Below are 16,795 nucleotides of genomic sequence, written 5' to 3'. Positions count from 1 at the left end.
CAACAACAAACCTTAAATGACTTGCATTTTTACAATCACGAGCAGTGAGACTGAACCGAATTGTATTAGCGAAGCTTTCAACGCGAAAATACTGCGACAGGTCATTAACGTAGCGTGCATGGGATACGCCATGGCCACTGCCTTGAATAACAAAACGAAATTTTCTAAGCTCGAGGTTCGCAACGTTGGCGACGACACAAACAACAACGTCGAACACATTTTGACCTAACACGCTTGGCGTCGAAGGAGACTAAAACCCGACAGTTGAGCTTGGAAGAGAAAGAACTGCAGGCGAAGTTGCTTCTTTTGTACAGCAGCTTGAAAAACAATCAGTCGTCGATGGTAATGACCACGCGGTCGCTGCTCTTTGCCTGGGCGTTGGCGGCGGCCAAGATTGCTGCGGCGGCCTTCGCAGCACCCGCGTGTCCGCCAGATGACGCCGAAGAGCCAGGTTCGAGGCTCACTTCAGACGTGTCGCCGGATTCGCCGACGAGTCGCCTGGTTGCTGTGGCCGGACGACCTGTGGTATAGCGGCTGTGGATAAATAATGGGATGCAAATCAGGCGTGTGCAAATGAACGAAATGATAATTCAAACATGACATAGAAATTTGAAAGTAAACACAGGCAAATGACGATGGAGTGTTGCTGTGTTGAAACAAGACAGTTGTGAGGCAAACTTCGCTCTTATAATACGGAATTATGTATGATACATATGTAATAACAAAATTTGCCGCATGCGTCTTACATACTTAAGTAAAAACTGGTCATGCACAAATTCAACAGTCTAAAATTTCCTATTTTATAAAAAAATATGTATATTCGAAATCCTGAAACAAAGAAGGGACAAAAATGAACTTCTCATGCAACAATTAAGCAATGCACGTAAGTCGGACGCATCGGTAAATATATAAGTCGTACATACCAGAACAGAAAGGACCGTTGAGCATCTTGTGATACGGGGGGTAGCTGCAAGGCTGAATCTATCAACGCAACACAAACGGAACGATAAATATATAACGGGCATACAGGGGTGCCATATTTAAACAACAGTAAGTGCCAGATTGTTCCCAACCTGTTGGTCGCCATTCTGTTGCGTAAGTCTGCTGAGGATGCCGCGTTCTGACATTTTGAGACGAGATGCAACGGAGGGAATTCGTGATAAAGTTGCAGGGAGACGTCCTACGTCCGCCTTCATATCAGCCAACAATTCTTCCAGTTGATTCAAAACTATCGAAAAAATTGAACAATGGGTCAAAGACTGCTTGGCTACAAGTACTAAAAATGTTTTTCCATTACGAAACTTGCAATGGAAAATATTTGTTTCAATCGTTTTATGTAATAATATATTTTATCTAAAAAGCTCGGAAGAAACAAAAATTCATTTATTATAACACCGGTACTGGTAGAGATAGGTGAATAGCAAATTGTGCAGAAAAATTGTCACGCGCGACAAGGTTGTGTTATTGTTTTTGAGACACACCTTTGTGTAATACGGCGTTTGCAGGTTTGTTGCCAGCAAGGGATTCCTTCGAAAGATGCTGATGACTCTCCGCCAAACATTCAACTTCGGCGAACCTGCGAGTTGCCAGAGTAACAATATGTAAGAAACTAAACTACATCATGAAGTTGTCAACACGCTACCAAGCTGAATTTATGCACAAAAAAACAGAACCTTATTTGCCGAAACAAAATGCTATTTAGATTTCCTGAACTAAGGCATAAAATAGTTTGACAATCGGGTGAATTTGATGTGAAAATCCAATTTCCGTTCTATTACACCTTGAACTGATCAGCAACCTTCACATGACTGGAACACATTTTCCTATTCCAAAAAATAAAAAATAACGCGCAAGTGTGTAGGTACCTGGCGTTGAGGGCCATAGACGGGTGTTTGGGATCTTGCATCAAACCGAGGTAGGAAGCTCGCCGAAGTTGTTCCTCGATTACCAGAGCTTGTTCGAGAAGCTGCGGGCAACAACACGCATGTAGGACGTGGATACAAACAAGTCGTAAATAAACGAACCGACCTTATATCTCCGGGCCAGGAACTTGTTTTGCATTTCGAGGAAGTTTCCTTTCTCGTGCATTGCGCGGAACGGTTCGTTGACTATCGCGAAGCGCGGCTCGTTTTGGATGTCTGTCCACCGTGCGTACCCGTGTCTGCGTGATAGAAGTTAAGGAATTCGCAACAACTCTAAGCAATCGAATGGAAGGTTTTCAGAATTTTCTCTGGAGAGACGTTAATTTAAAATGTTTTTGTGTTGGTTTATTTGAACAGAAGCAGTTATAATTGCGGCCTTTTGTTTAACTAATAACGAACAGTAAAAAAGTATACCCAGCTATCCCTGCGATGAGCCAGTAATCGTGCTTGCGGTGCCAAATCTCATTAATGCGACCTGATTGGATGGCGGCTTGCTCTTCAGTCTGCCACAATGTATGAAGTTCCGTGAAACCTAGAAAGGGAAAATGTTTGAACCTGATGGAATTATCAACGACGTAAATCATTTGTATTTTGCCCAGAAACCAACTAGGCGAATGAACAATACACACAAAACGGTCGATAAAACCTTAAAAGTTATGGAGTGAGCCGCCCAAGTACAAACCTCCGTCGGCAATGTTGAACATGAATCGTTGTTTCGGAGGTACCAGGTCAACCTGGGGCACATCTTCGGATTTGATGGGCGCGGTTGATTTGGAGACGCCCCCAACAGGTTTTGTGGACAAATCTACGTTAAGTTTGTCGTTTATTTTGGTACGTAGCTAAGGTGTGTTGGTGCTTAACTGGGTTTGTTTTAGTGATGGCTTGAGTTGAAAATACAGCATATAGTGCCTGCCAGCGGCGTTAGTAGTTTTTTTAACGCAAGTTTAGATCTGTACAAAAATGAAAAAAAACTTATCCATCAAAACTTCCAACTTCAAAGAAATGTAATGTTCAACATCTCGTAACATATAGGATTAAGTTGTGTGGTGCTGTTAAAAATTGTCGTAAAAGCCGTATATTTCACCTGTTGCAGTGTTCCCATTGTCAGTATTTGGCTTAGTTTCTGTTTTCTCTGCTTTTACTGCATCTGGTGGAGAAGATAGTAAGTTAAAATGCAAAACAACTCCCTTCTCCATTCACAGCGGAACAAATTATTACCTGATGGTGTATCAGGTTTGTCAACATCCATCGGTGTTGGATCCTTGTCGGTCGTCGAAGATTTTTCACTGGATTTCGTTAAGTCGGTTGGCTTCGAACCTGAATTTACGAAGGTTAAATTTGAGACATAGGGAAAATGGATTCCTCAAACTTTCGACAAGTTAAAAAAAGCATTGCGAATTTGACATTTTTTCACTAAATACAAATATTTGCGAGTGTTGCACGTAAACACTTTTTGTCGTTTTCTTTTAAGGCAAACGTATCAACACCACTTTTGCAAACAACACACAAACCTTCACTTTTCACAAGATCCACAGCACCATCTTGTGGTTGAGGTTTCTGTGCAGGTGACGGGACAGCTGATGAATCAGCAGATTTCACAGATGACACGACAGAGTTGGGAGTGTCTGACCGGGCTATCATGTTGGCGGTGACGGCTAGTGCGGCGGCTGCGATTTTCTTCGTTTGCCAGATGGGGTTCATGCTCGGCATGCTCCAATCACCGTTGATCGCTTGGAATTCCTTCACCTTTTGGTGGCAAATAATAACAAACGTTGTGTTTTCCACAGTGAACACTCAGACCCCCATTGTAACGTACAATGTTATGAAATACGTCACAGCATGTTTTTCCATGAAACATACTGGCGAAGAATTATAAAAATATATTTAATAATGTCATTCAATGCAATGTGTTGAATTTCCACGACCAAAAAAAGGCGCAAAAAACTTGCACTGATGATGTACTTTGGTCGTGTTTGAAACGTCTGCTCAATGACTAGCATATTAGCTTTGGCTTTTCTGTTTAAATGACAGTACTTTAATCACAAACAGCTGATAGGATCACGGAAAGTTGGAACAGTTAACAGCCTGCATTTTCAATGTGATTACCTTCTTGTGTATAAGGGACATGACTCCGATGCGAGTGAGGACATGTTGACGTGACACGCCCTCTCGTGGAACACCATCAGAATATGTTTCAGCATTATCTGGTCCGGGTTCGCATAAGTGACGCATGAATAACGATGTGTAAGCTCTGCGTGATAAAATAGTTTGTTGGGATCAAAATATCCGACGACAGGAGGTTCACAGGCTTCGCAGCCAAGGCATTGCAAAATTTCCCGACAAGTCGGAGCGAGATCTGAAAAATCAAGCTCCCGGTGAGGTTTGAACTCACGACCCTGGGCTAACCAGGCCCAACGCTCTACCTGTAGCTCAGTGGCTTCACGGGGTATATTGTGGCCAAGGTACACTGGTGCGCAAGCGCACAACTTGTCAGGCGACCTTCACATGCGTAGAGGATCTCCACCACCGTAATCAGACAACGCAGAAGTAATGCCATGCTTACGCATAAGAAGGCTGTTATCGCCAAATATAAAGGGCCTGCGCAGTGGGGCGATCCCGCCTTGCTATGCGTAAGCATGGCATTACTTCTGCGTTATCCGACGACAGTTGAGAGATGCCGTAACTTGTTTTACGGACCGCCTTTCACGAATATTTAAGCTAAAATGCCCCACCGAAAATGTGTTTATGATGCTCACATCAGTATCTAAAAAAGGGAAACTTAGCTCTTACAACAGGTTAAACTTAAACTTATTAAAACGTGCAATAACACGCAAATACAAAATCCACCCTAATGGAATTCCCCGCCCCTGGTTCAGAATCTTTTGATTAACGTATGGAGCTTTCATTTGATGTGGAGAACAACGTGAGGAAGAATGGGCTTTGCAACAAATCGTGTTACATTTGGCAACTACTCATTTTTCACTTAATTATGATTAAACTTTGCCTAAAGCTATACAAAGGAACTCAAAGAAGACAATAAAGTTTCGTGGTAAATAAAATGTGCCAAGTAAATTTGAAAATACTGACCGAAATTCTTTCTCCGACTTGCCGCGAAGTTCTCGCACCAACCAACGACTCTGGAAGTTTTCAGTGGGAGGCATTCCGTATCTCATAACAAAGTTGAGATAAGTACGACGTTGTCTCGCAGTGAAACCAAGCACCTGAAGTTGCACAAATGAGGGAATTTATGCAAACATCTTGTTTGTTGTGATAGTTAGCTGCTGACAATCAGTTCACAGATATTTCTCGAAAATTTCAATCACGCCATGACCACGGATAAACTAAACATTTTAGTGAATTTGTAAGTCCAGTCTGTACTGTTTGGTGTCTAAAAGTAAACACAATAATCTACCCATATTGATTGGTACAAGTTATTTATTAAATATTGTCGGTAACGGTTTTGTGCAACTTCGCCTTTGAAGCTGAAGCACGGACCTTTGCTCAGCTCCCACAAGAAGTCACAACATTATATTTGCCCACACCACGTGACCACTGAATACACCGTTCATATTCAGGGTCCGTACACAAAGTACTGGCGGGCGGCAATCGGCTTAACCCCGACTAATTTGCCAGTAGCAAGCTTGAACTGTTATATTTTATTATAATTTAACAAGATTTAAAAAACGACGAATCGACCAATTACGAACATCATATGAGATGAAAATGATCCGCTTTAAGCACACAATAAATTTTCAGGTACAACACGCAGAAAGTAAAATACAAACCTCGATGTTTCCACCGACTCTTGCCAGCATGGGAGGTAGAGGTCGATCCTTGTCGCGTCGTCCGCGTTTCCTCGAACCTGAAAACAAAAGGAATTGTTTGCGCTTGTAATGTGTTAGCTAAACTTTATCGTAAAGAGAGTTCGCCACCTTCCGTGTTGTCAAATTCCTCGTCGTCGTCATCAACGTTGTCGCTGAGACCGCTGTAGTCGCTTCCATTGTCATCCCAACCTCCTCCTGAAAATAGAGAGATTTTGTTTCTGCCGACTTGTTTATCGAACACATCTGTGTTTATGGCCAGTGGAATGAATCGTATTGTTTGTACAGTTTGGAAACAGCACATGCACAAAAGTAAATTATTTAAGGCAATTTTCACGTTGATCCTCTCCGCAAAGTTATTTACTCCACACCAAGGGTTTCCACTATATTAATGACGTCACCTCTTTCCACTTCGTTCGCTGCTTCCGCGTGGTAATAATTGACTTGTTTACGAACTCGTTTCCCTTTTCCAAGAGTGGACGCGATCTCTTCCTGTTGTTGTTCGTAATGATGACGTAATAATCGCTCCCAGTAGTTGGGGTCGGGTTGTTCCATCGTCTCCTGGATGATCTCGCGTTCTGGTTCGGGCTGTAAAAATCATCGTCTTGAAATTTACATAAAACTGAACAAAGGTTGACTTAGTGCTTGTCTAAGTAAGTGGAAACTAACAATAGTTCCATGCGAATATACGTAATACAGCATATATACTAAAACAGGATTTTTGCTAATTACATAATTTGCAGGCTTTCAAAAACAGCTTCTTCTCAACATTTATGGTTAAACCAATTTTCAACTCTTTTTTACGGGCATTATTGGCAAATATTAATGCTTCAATGGCAGACCAACGAAAAGTTAAAAAACGTCCTTTAGGAACACAACTCACGGGTTTTCTCATAATTCTGAGTATAAAGAGACTGGCCCATAAGTTTTTGTCGAAACGTCTTATTTTAACATGACAGTGTTAATAACAATATGGGCCAGTCTCTTTATACTCAGAGTCCTTTAGAAAGTTTGCCAAATTTCAAAACTTTCTCATGTACAAATTATACATTGCAAATATTCACCTCGACGTGAGTTTCGCTGTATTGATAAGTGGCAACTTTGAAGGAGCTGAGATATTCGTTTATTTGTGTGTTTTCTTTTTCCTTCGCTTCGACTCCTTCCTTGCTTCGGTCGAGCAGGGCTTCGATCGCTGCGTCATCGTAGTGGATGAAATCGTTGCTTCCCTCCGCGTCTGTAACGACATTAGGGGATTTACTTGCTATATATCATTTATCTGTCTCGAATTATAGAAGACTTATCACCATGGCGACATATGCATCACATCCGAAGTGAAATACTCTCTCGTTGTAGTTTTTGCCTTGATGCGCGTCAAAGTGCATCAGACACATTTTTACCATAAGCAATGGCTTATATACAAAACAACAAAATTGCTTTCCACTAACTGTCCACCATACCTTTGAAAACGATTAGAAAGAGTAACCGTATTACTACAATAACAGTCGAATGCAAGCGCGACACAAACACTTAAAATTAACAAACACTGTTATCAATTAGAACCCTAGATCACTCCTACCTATTTTTCCGTATTATGTGAAAAATACTTTGATGTGAAAAATATATTTCTCATAACAGACAGATACCACGCACGAGTACGTATTAAATCCTACCATCGTCATCTTTAAACAGAGCCTCGGTTCCGAATCTCAGGATATCGTCAAGCTCTTGTTTCGTCATGCTTGTGGTTTTGGAGGAACCCATTCCTGGACGGACGACGAGATGAGTGAGCATCATCTTCCTCTTTGCCACCTTCATACATAATATTAATAATATTTGCTTATGAGATCTCGGTTTGCACCAAATAGGGTTGGAACAAATCACTAAGTATGTTTACTTGTATCACAGATTCAGTACAAAATTGTTGATGAAGGCTGAACTTAAAAACATGATTAGGTGTTCACTTTGTGTCATTTTGAAAAACGTTGTTAAAAAATATCAGAATAATCTAACGAGTCACTTATACTTTGTAAGCAAGTAATAAATCCACCAATACACACAACTTCTATTATAAGCATTGGACCTAAGTATCCCTTCCCATCACATTAAAGCGCTACACGAGAGAATGATTCAGCAGCTGGAGATTCCCAATTCAATAAAGCAGCTGTTATACAATTTAATTTGCAAGTACAACTGAAACCCACCTCTGCGACCCTTTCCTCGACAGAGTTCTTGGTGACAAACCGGTATATCATGACTTTGTTCGTCTGTCCTATCCTATGAGCTCTGCTGAAAGCCTGGATGTCGTTGTGAGGATTCCAATCGCTGTCGTAAATGAAAACGGTGTCCGCAGTTGCGAGGTTAATTCCCAAACCTCCAGCCCGCGTTGAAAGTAGAAACGCAAAATGTTCGGAATTTGGCGCTGTGCAAAACCAAAAATAAAATGATCAAGTTGAGGTGGCTGCTGATGTTGTATTAACATAATAGTGGAAAAATGGAAAGTAATTCTCACCGTTAAAACGGTCAATGGCTTCCTGTCGCAACAACCCTGTAATGGTTCCGTCAATTCGTTCATATCTGTAACCTTCCGACTCCAAGAAGTCTTCGAGGATGTCAAGCATTCTGGTCATCTGTAACAATAAACATTTACATGAATATGAGTTGGTGCATTTAAACGAAAAGAACAAATAAGTGTTTCAGCCACATACGACGTTAACCACTCTTTTGACACAATGTCATCATGAACATCCACGTACGAACCATCAGCTCACGACAATATAACGACATTACACACCTGTGAAAATATGAGGACCCTGTTTCCTCTGTCCTTCAATTTACGCATCATCTTCTGCAGAACAATCAGTTTTCCTCCGTTCTTGGTCAGTTCGGTTCCGTCGAACGCCCCATTGGCAGTACGTGGCGCTTCCTGTATAAGGTATGTTTTGTGATATTGTACTGAGATTGCGTCAAAATGTCAAAATCCTTACTACCGTATACGGCTAACCGCTTGTATTTTTACTAAATATTTGTAAACTCACTTTACGGAGGGGGAAATTGGACTTTAAAAGTCGTCTTTTTTTAAAAAACGGTTTTAGCTTAAAATCGCATTGTGAAACCAACAAAGGGTATATTATAAACTACAGAAGCACATCAAATATTGAGACACAAAAGGAGTCTTTCACCGATAATTTTACCTCGGCGGCTTTGTTGAACAGGTAGGGATGGTTACAACACTTCTTTAGATCCATCATAATATTGAGGAGAGATGAATTGTTGGGACCACCACGCGAGTTGAGACCTTCGAAGTTTCGGGCGAGGATGTAACGATAAAACTTACGTTGGAGGGGAGTAAGATTGACTCGAACGATGAACTCGCTCTTTGCAACTAGACCCTGGTAATATAACGAAGCCATTAGGATAAATATTTTCTCAGTGTTACGTGTCAAATAAACTTCCAAGTGACTGGAAAATGAGATCGTACATTAACAACAATAAGTCCACTATCTCAGAAACTTTAGTTTTAGGCTGAAGTCTTGGTAAGTTAAATAAATATATTTTGCTTTGTTTAAAGCATCATCTGTGTCCATAAAACAGAAAAGCAAGAATTAGGTTAAAATAAGGTGGAAATCGTCAGGGCCACTTGCAACAGAATGGGAAATGATTCCAGAATCAATTCACAAGCATTAGCAACAGTAACACAAGATTATAGGCTGCTGGAGTCTTGGGATTTGTGGCATTTTTGCAGAAATTACCTTGAGCACATCAGCTTTGAGTCGACGCAGCATGTGGGAACCAAGCAACTCGTGAAGTTTCTTCACCTGATCTTCCTTCGCAATCTCCGCAAATTCGTCCAGAAATCCGTTCATATCACTGCGGAAAATAAGTGAACAAGTTGATTGTGGTAAGATGGATGATACCTTAGGTATGTTCCGGGTCGTACGTGAATTTTTGTGGACAAAGGAAGTTGAGAAGATGGAAAAGTTCTTCCAGGTTGTTTTGCAGAGGAGTTCCGGTCAATAATAGTTTGTGTCCGACGTTGTAATCCGACAAAACTCTGCACAATAAATTTGAATCAACTTCGGCCTTTATTAGTTTAACCTTTTGCTGTTCATCCCTACTCAAGTTGGTCGTACTTTATTCACTTAAATGTTGTACACTGCGTTTGTACAGTACGTATTCTAGCTGAGGATATGAATTTGTTTTCTCTCATTGTGGTGCTAAAGGTAACAAAACTTAAATTCCGCAGGTCAAACTAAGGACAACCTATAGGCAATGTTGGATGTGCTGTAAAGACGGATTAATTTTTCATTCACCCCTAAAAATTATTGCTCATATTAAGGGTAGATCCATCCACCCGGTAGAAACACCGGTTTATACGACTACGTGAGTAAACGTATGATCACACATATTGTGTAACAAACACAAAAAATTAGCTTTCGGCGCCAAGTTTGCTATCAATAATGATGACGCCATCAACGAAATATTGCTGTCATAGAGTGCCGCGATTTGCGTGCTGAAAGTTATTCAAAAACAAACAAACTTACTTGAAAAACTTGGATTGGTTGTTTTTCAGTCTGTGCGCCTCATCGATACAAACCATCGCCCAATCAACCGACGCCAACGTCGTTGCGTCAATTGTGCACATTTCATACGAAGTGAGTAGGACGTGGAACTTCACTTGGCAACCACTCTGCACAAAATTAACTGCTTTATTGATTTTATCGCATTGTTTGTGGGATTATGATTATTATAAGTCTTGCTGAAAAAATGTTGGTCCTGCAAATGCGAAAAGCATCATTCCAGTTTCTGATACACTGCGTAATTTCAGTCGTACAGCACGCGCAGCTATTTTGTGGCATTGTTCATATCTATTCATGTCTAACAATACAGTACTAGCCAAGAGAAACAAAACTATATACTAAAAGGTTATACGGTTAACGATTACACAAACCTTCATTCTGTATGCTTTGTTTCCAGAGCGAATAGCACCGTCGTCGAAAGAAAACTCGTTGTCTCTGATCACTGCTCTGGCATCGCGGTCACCATAATACGACACAACGTAGAGTTCGGGAGCCCAGAGATCAAACTCTCGCTCCCAGTTGATCATCGTTGAGAGTGGGACGGATATTAGAAAAGGACCCTTGGTGTGATTCTGTACACAGATTCAAACATTACTTAATTGCGTTAGAAAAAAGGACATTTGTGTGATAAACTAAAGACAACTTCTTTTTTATCGGCTATTCGATACAGACCTAAAGCAACAAGCGATATACAAAGTTAGAAACGGGGAATTACAATTTGGATGAATTAAAACTTGCCATGCTGTATTTTGCATTCGTTGTAACGAACATCTCGCGCTCATTCGCAGCATTATACACTCTCAGGTTTATTTGTATGCAAAACGAAATAAGTTGTAACACCTAAAAATAAAAAATCCCACCTCCACGACGAGCGACTTCACAAAAACAATGGTCTGGATAGTTTTTCCCAAGCCCATCTCGTCGGCAAGAATTGTGTCGGTTTGCTGTTGAAACACAAGTAAGCTAATTAATCTGGACTGTTTAAATGGTGTGGAGCAAATGCAGAAGGGAATTATGCGACGGACACAAGGACACAATCTTAAAGACTCTTCGTATTTAACGATTTAAGATTCGAAAATAATCACAGTAGCAAAATTGTGCAGCATATAATGCACCAATGAATGGTGTGCATGGGGTACAGATTAACCGCAAGTATGTTAATGAACCTCACTTGGGACCAGGAGAATCTAAGCCAATTGAGGCCTTCAAGCTGATAATCGTGTAAAGAGAGGTCGAGGTCGGTGATGAAAGTTGGTTGCGACTCGTACTTTTCCGACGGCTGAAACGAAACAAACATTTAGGATGTGACAACACAGAGAAGAATCAGATTCGTGCGCTAAATTCGCTAGTGCTCGTTTCGTACGCTCCCATTTTCGCGCATAAATCCCAACCACAATACGCGACTTTAAGCGCCGAATATTTGGATTCGGTTCGGCACATCCCTAGCAAAAATATGTTGCAGGCAGAACAATATATCTTTAGAAACGACCATGTTTTTTGCATGCAATTTTCATCGCCACTTTCCAATGTCGTTTGATAGAGAGAAAAGAAGTTTGTTTGTGTGTGCACCTTGCAGGTAATTTAAGCAGCAAACTATGCACATCGAAGGGGGCATTAAAAACAAATTTGCAACTAAAATTTTCGCCTGGAGCAAAAGTGTTTGGACGGGCAGTGTTCAATTATTCTCGCATCACAAACATTGAGGTTAGAATCTAGGTTTACGTCATTCTTTGGTTTCGAGCGATCGTCTTTCTTCTTCTTTTTCTTGCTTTTCTCTTTTGACCCCTCCATCAGCTGTCTAAACAAACAAATGGATTCAGCTTCAAACTGTTCAAATATAACAAAGCCCAAGGCATAAACCAAAATACATGATGGGAGACCAACGCAATACACACATGTCAGACGAGGTTTTGCGATATTGAGAAAGCCGAAATGTCATTTTGCCTACCTGTGATCTTTGTATTTTTGTATTTCCTCTTTCATTCCAGGAATGTCTTTGTCTTCTGGCTCCCATGAGGCTTTGTCATATGGAAGTTGTTTCCATTTGACGAGATACTGAACTTGGCCACCACGTCCCACTTTTCTATATTGCATATACCATATTTATCACAATTTGAAGTACTCATTATTTTTGTTATTCAATGTCTAATCATATAATATCTTAAACATAATATTTTTGGTATATCTTAAAAAAAATTTGCGGGTATAAGTCATATGCCCACAATAATGTTTTTTTCAACAAAGTGTAGGCGAATGCATCATCAAACAGTTGTTACATCAGTTATAATACTTATAATAGACAACTAAATGAATATAATACAAAATTATCAAACAATTCTGTTTTAACATTACCATACCTATGATTAAGAATTCTGTGTATGTTAAGCCATTCTGGCTGAACTCCATATCGATAATATTTTTCTATTAGTTCTTTGTCTGTCCATTCGTCATCCTCGTCAAGCGGTGTTGGTTCTTCCATGTCATTCCGCCTTGAGTACATTCGCCACTAAAACATTCACAGCAAACTGTTACAAATCTTACCAATATATTACATTTTCAGACACAAAAAAATCGTCTTAATTTCATTTTGTTGTTACATTAGCATCTGCTAAGGAAGTGGGGCTAAAGGATTCCTCATGGTTCAATATCTTACATCCAAGTCAAAAATTGGAATGAAAACAAATCAGCTGTGTTTCTTATACAATTTACATCAATACAAAATAACATGTTTATTTAAACTTTTTTGGCACCTGATGAGGACAGTATATCTCCATTTGTAGCTCAACGATCCATTCCACATCCCAGTATGAGTACTCTGCATATTTTACCAAAAACTCTCTTTGCTTGTAACCCCACATTTTTTTCATATTTCCTTCATGACCTGGTCGCTCATCAGGTACTTCGGTGTACGGGGCATCACGCCATTTCCAAGCCAAAATCCGCTGAAGCTTGCCTCTCAGAGGTGGGCACTGGAAAAAATAAAACCTTTGTGAAATGGCTGTGTGCTACAAATTTTTTGTGTTTAAAACGTGTTATCAGCCACCTACACTGCATCTTGGACACGACCATTCTCCTTCAGGTACCATGGCAACAGGAGGATTCAGGCAGTTAAGATGATAGGAGTGTGGACATGTATCACAAATCAAAAGATCTCCACCATCTTTGCAGACATTGCAAAACTCCATGTGGTCATCCATATTCTCTTCATCTTCCTCCTCTTCTTCATCATCCATCAAATCATCGTCCAGATATTCATTTCTTTCTTTTGGTTTCACTCCATTTTTAACCTGTGATTAGTACAAGCACACTGTCCTGTGACAACCAGAAAGAGGTACTGATTTCAAAAAACAATATATTCTTAGCCGTACCATGCTAAATGTTCTGAAAACTCATTACCACCAACAAAATGTGATATCTTAAAAACTTTTAAACCCCACAAAAAAGTGTTTAAAAAATGTTTTTCTTTGTACATGTACAAACATACAGTTGGACAGCTCGGAACCTAGGGTCCGAAATGTTTACAAGTGATTACCCAACACCATGGAACATAACTACAAGCAATAAAAGTTTACCACACTACAGTACATGCACACATAACAGGAAGTCAGAAACTACTAAACCTACACAAACAGGGCAGGGCCAACTTCCTTCTGGTGGCTTATCCAATGGAGGTTCCAAACATACAAGGTGAAATGCCCTTGGACACCCATCACACAGAATAATCTCTCCGCCTTGCTTGCAAACATCGCAGTAGTCTTGGTGGTCAGTTTCATAACCATCTTCTTCTTGTTCTGTGAATACAAAACAAGTACCGAGGATTTCCAAATCTGAACCCATCAAACATTATGAATTAAAAAGATACACACGGTTTGATTTTAGGAGTTTCTTCTTTTTTATCGGGGGTTTCTTCTTGGCCTTGTTGTTTCTTGGATTGCTTCTCCTGGATGAGGGCCTACTGGATGAGCTGTCACTCGCCACTTGTGCGGCAGCAGCGAGTGTTTGCTCAAATTCCAAGTCAGATTCATTGTCAGATGAAGGCTCGTCTTCACTCTAGGATGATGTCATTGGTTTAGCTTCTAAACTACATATTTAAGGTGGCTATATTACCGATGCACCTTTCTTCTTCTTTTTGGGAAGGCGAATTCTTAAGGGTGCCACCTTTTTTTCCTTCTTGTTAACCGCTTTTGGAGTACTGCTTCGACCTAGTGTTAAAGAAATTACACAATCAAAATACAGAACATATTAAACTGATATAATTATTATCAGAAAAAACTTTAAACTATCAAAGGATGATAATCCATAACTTAGATATACATTGAACATTGTTCTAAAATAAAAATAGCTTACTTCTCTTTCCTTCAAGCAAAGGAGTAAGATTTACAGAAGCAATGGGTCCTCGAGGTGCCTGTTGTCTCAAAGAAGGTCCTGTGGTTTCAGATGTTTGGTTTGTTTCTTCAGATGTCTTCATGGCATTGGATGAATTTGAAAACTCCCTCCACATTGAAGCAACAATAGTCAAAGTTTTGGTTGCTGGTAGTCGAGGATATTTGCTATTAACTTTCGCCTTCATGTTTTGGCTAAATGTCTTGTAGCTGGTAAAATTCTAGACAGAAATGTTGTTTTTTTGGTAAAAAACTTTAAAGAAATGCCTAAAAACAGGTGTGTTACCTGACAATCTTCCTCTGTGTATTCATATTCAAATGGATCTAAATTCCACTCTTGAATTAACTCTATGGATGATTTTACTTCCTAAAAACATGGTAATTTAGTAGAATATTGCATTTATATTCCAGCACAGCAAAGAAAAAAACTGACTTTTGCATCAGACTTAGTGGTAGTAGGAGCAGGAGAGTTCTCTGCATCTGGTGTTAATCTCTTCTTTTTTTCTTTTTTACGCTTCTTTTTTGGTTTTTCATCCGTATCTAATTGATCTTCCTGTTCAAACAGAGCCATTGCTGCTTCCACCTCCGCATCGCTATTTCCATCGGAGATCCCTTGCAAGTCAGTATCACTTTCCTACAAACTTGTTGCATTTAGTTTTGTATCGTTTAAACATAATTGAATAGCTTACATCATTTCGTTTGCGTTTCTTGGATTTTTTGCTCTTCTCTTTTTTCTTGGACTTCTTTTTGGATTTTTCAACTTGGTTATCTTCACCTTCCTCATCTGAGAAACAAAAAAACAAAATATTTTCACAAAACAAAAACGCATGGGGCAGGACCTCTTTATTTTAAAGATTATTTCCTTCACATAAATTCACCAAAATCCAAGTTTTTACTATAACATACAAGGGCGCGCCAATTTTGAAACGCCATGTGAGGTCTGTGATTTCATGCGTGGTGGAAAATGGCGCACTCGCAAGTTTTACGTATGGCACAACAAACAAGAGCATCACAAATCGTTAAAGCACATATTTTAACTGCATCATAATTGCTCACACCACACCTGAAAATGTATCTAAGTTATCCCCTTGCCACCCGCCATACTCTGTTACTTCGTCGTCACTATCTTCCATGGCCACGGCCTTCAGAATTCAAACTGACGCTAAGAGCGCTTACGTTTGCTGATTAAAATGACGAACAGTTATTCTCTACGTTCCACGTCACTGGCCGCCATTGGTCACGTGTTGTCGGTTGCCATAGGCTACGGGCATCCCATAATTTTTAATGGCTCAGTTTTCCTATGTTTCATGTTTGTTATCAAAGCCCTTTGTATCAAGAAAATAGCAGATCGTCGCATTCACGCACCAAAAACACACTTTGTTTCAGGCATCTTTTTTTCATAACATTCGCAAAAGGTAATAGCGATTTTGTTCCACAAATAAACACATTGCAAGAGGACCAGTTACTTTATAGTACTTGACAGTTTTTAGAATGTAGCAACCACACTACGATCATGCGTGAGACCCATTGACGGCTCAAGAAACAAGTTACGTGCCGATTTCAAGCAGCGTTGTCATAGTCGCAAATACAACCGATTCTAAAGACATTAGTTTGGTTCAATGCATCAACATTTCTTACACACCAAGAAATCGCATCGTATCGCGACAAAGAGCACCACACAATCTTTTTTTTCCAAAAGTTCGCTGTTTAAGCGTGTCTAGTCCTTATACACAACAACTGGATTTTGATACGGCGTGTTGCAAGAGAAAAAGGAAACAAACATGGCGCAACCTGTCATACTGTAAGAATAAACTGCCGGATATTCGCATTCAATTAATACCAGCACAAAGTTCCAAAACATATTTGTTTGGCTACTGGTTAAGCACAACTTACTTAAAAGAATTGAAGGGTCCTCGCACGCTTTGGTGGTTGAAGAATTCATATGGGTCAAACTTCGTTATTCCAATCACACGCTTCTACGTCAGACTGCACTGCAAACCAACTATAAAACAGCCGAAGCGAGGGGAGTTCAACTATTTGTAAAAACGAGGCTTAATTGCGCATGCGCATGATCGTGAGTCAGGAACAGTGTG

General features: G+C 40.1%; 1 protein-coding gene across 3 annotated transcripts; it reads right to left on the bottom strand.

The window, feature by feature from the left end:
* Positions 1 to 51: 51 nt before the first annotated feature.
* Positions 52 to 16,695, bottom strand: LOC145907941 (ATP-dependent chromatin remodeler CHD3-like). Of its 3 annotated transcripts, none has more exons than XM_082995076.1 (41): positions 16,596 to 16,695; positions 15,392 to 15,486; positions 15,136 to 15,336; positions 14,989 to 15,069; positions 14,668 to 14,923; positions 14,428 to 14,522; positions 14,187 to 14,370; positions 13,945 to 14,111; positions 13,368 to 13,607; positions 13,071 to 13,289; positions 12,678 to 12,826; positions 12,269 to 12,403; positions 12,043 to 12,118; positions 11,492 to 11,599; positions 11,181 to 11,264; positions 10,692 to 10,892; positions 10,285 to 10,430; positions 9,681 to 9,794; positions 9,493 to 9,610; positions 8,935 to 9,132; positions 8,535 to 8,666; positions 8,253 to 8,370; positions 7,945 to 8,162; positions 7,414 to 7,552; positions 6,808 to 6,977; positions 6,145 to 6,331; positions 5,855 to 5,941; positions 5,708 to 5,784; positions 5,010 to 5,143; positions 4,029 to 4,173; positions 3,434 to 3,668; positions 3,141 to 3,239; positions 3,007 to 3,069; positions 2,605 to 2,727; positions 2,337 to 2,454; positions 2,029 to 2,161; positions 1,866 to 1,966; positions 1,482 to 1,576; positions 1,074 to 1,228; positions 924 to 981; positions 52 to 520 (listed from the first exon to the last, which is right to left on the bottom strand). In XM_082995076.1, exons 1-41 carry the CDS (start codon positions 16,642 to 16,644, stop codon positions 330 to 332), a joined length of 5,694 nt encoding a protein of 1,897 aa, XP_082851202.1. In that variant the 5' UTR covers positions 16,645 to 16,695; the 3' UTR covers positions 52 to 329. The 3 variants fall into 3 exon arrangements, with proteins under 3 accessions (XP_082851202.1, XP_082851194.1, XP_082851211.1); XM_082995068.1 differs by lacking the exon at positions 16,596 to 16,695 and adding an exon at positions 15,766 to 15,987; XM_082995085.1 differs by lacking the exon at positions 16,596 to 16,695 and adding an exon at positions 15,766 to 15,987 and having other exon boundaries at positions 327 to 534.
* Between the last annotated feature and the right edge of the window lie 100 nt (positions 16,696 to 16,795).

The sequence above is a fragment of the Ascidia mentula genome, chromosome 1 (assembly GCF_947561715.1).
Source record: "Ascidia mentula chromosome 1, kaAscMent1.1, whole genome shotgun sequence".
NCBI lineage: Eukaryota > Metazoa > Chordata > Ascidiacea > Phlebobranchia > Ascidiidae > Ascidia > Ascidia mentula.
Note: the sequence above shows the minus strand (reverse complement) of the source record. Positions and strands in the feature narration are given on the sequence as shown.

Excerpts from the sequence above, each read along its gene's own strand:
- LOC145907941 (XM_082995068.1), bottom strand. The coding sequence starts at position 15,835 with ATGGAAGATAGTGACGACGAAGTAACAGAGTATGGCGGGTGGCAAGGG. Across the intron at positions 5,144-5,707 it reads GAGTCGGTGGAAACATCGAG|GTGCTTGGTTTCACTGCGAG; the intron begins GTTTGTATTTTA and ends GTGCAACTTCAG. Across the intron at positions 3,070-3,140 it reads CAAACCTGATACACCATCAG|ATGCAGTAAAAGCAGAGAAA; the intron begins GTAATAATTTGT and ends CTTCTCCACCAG.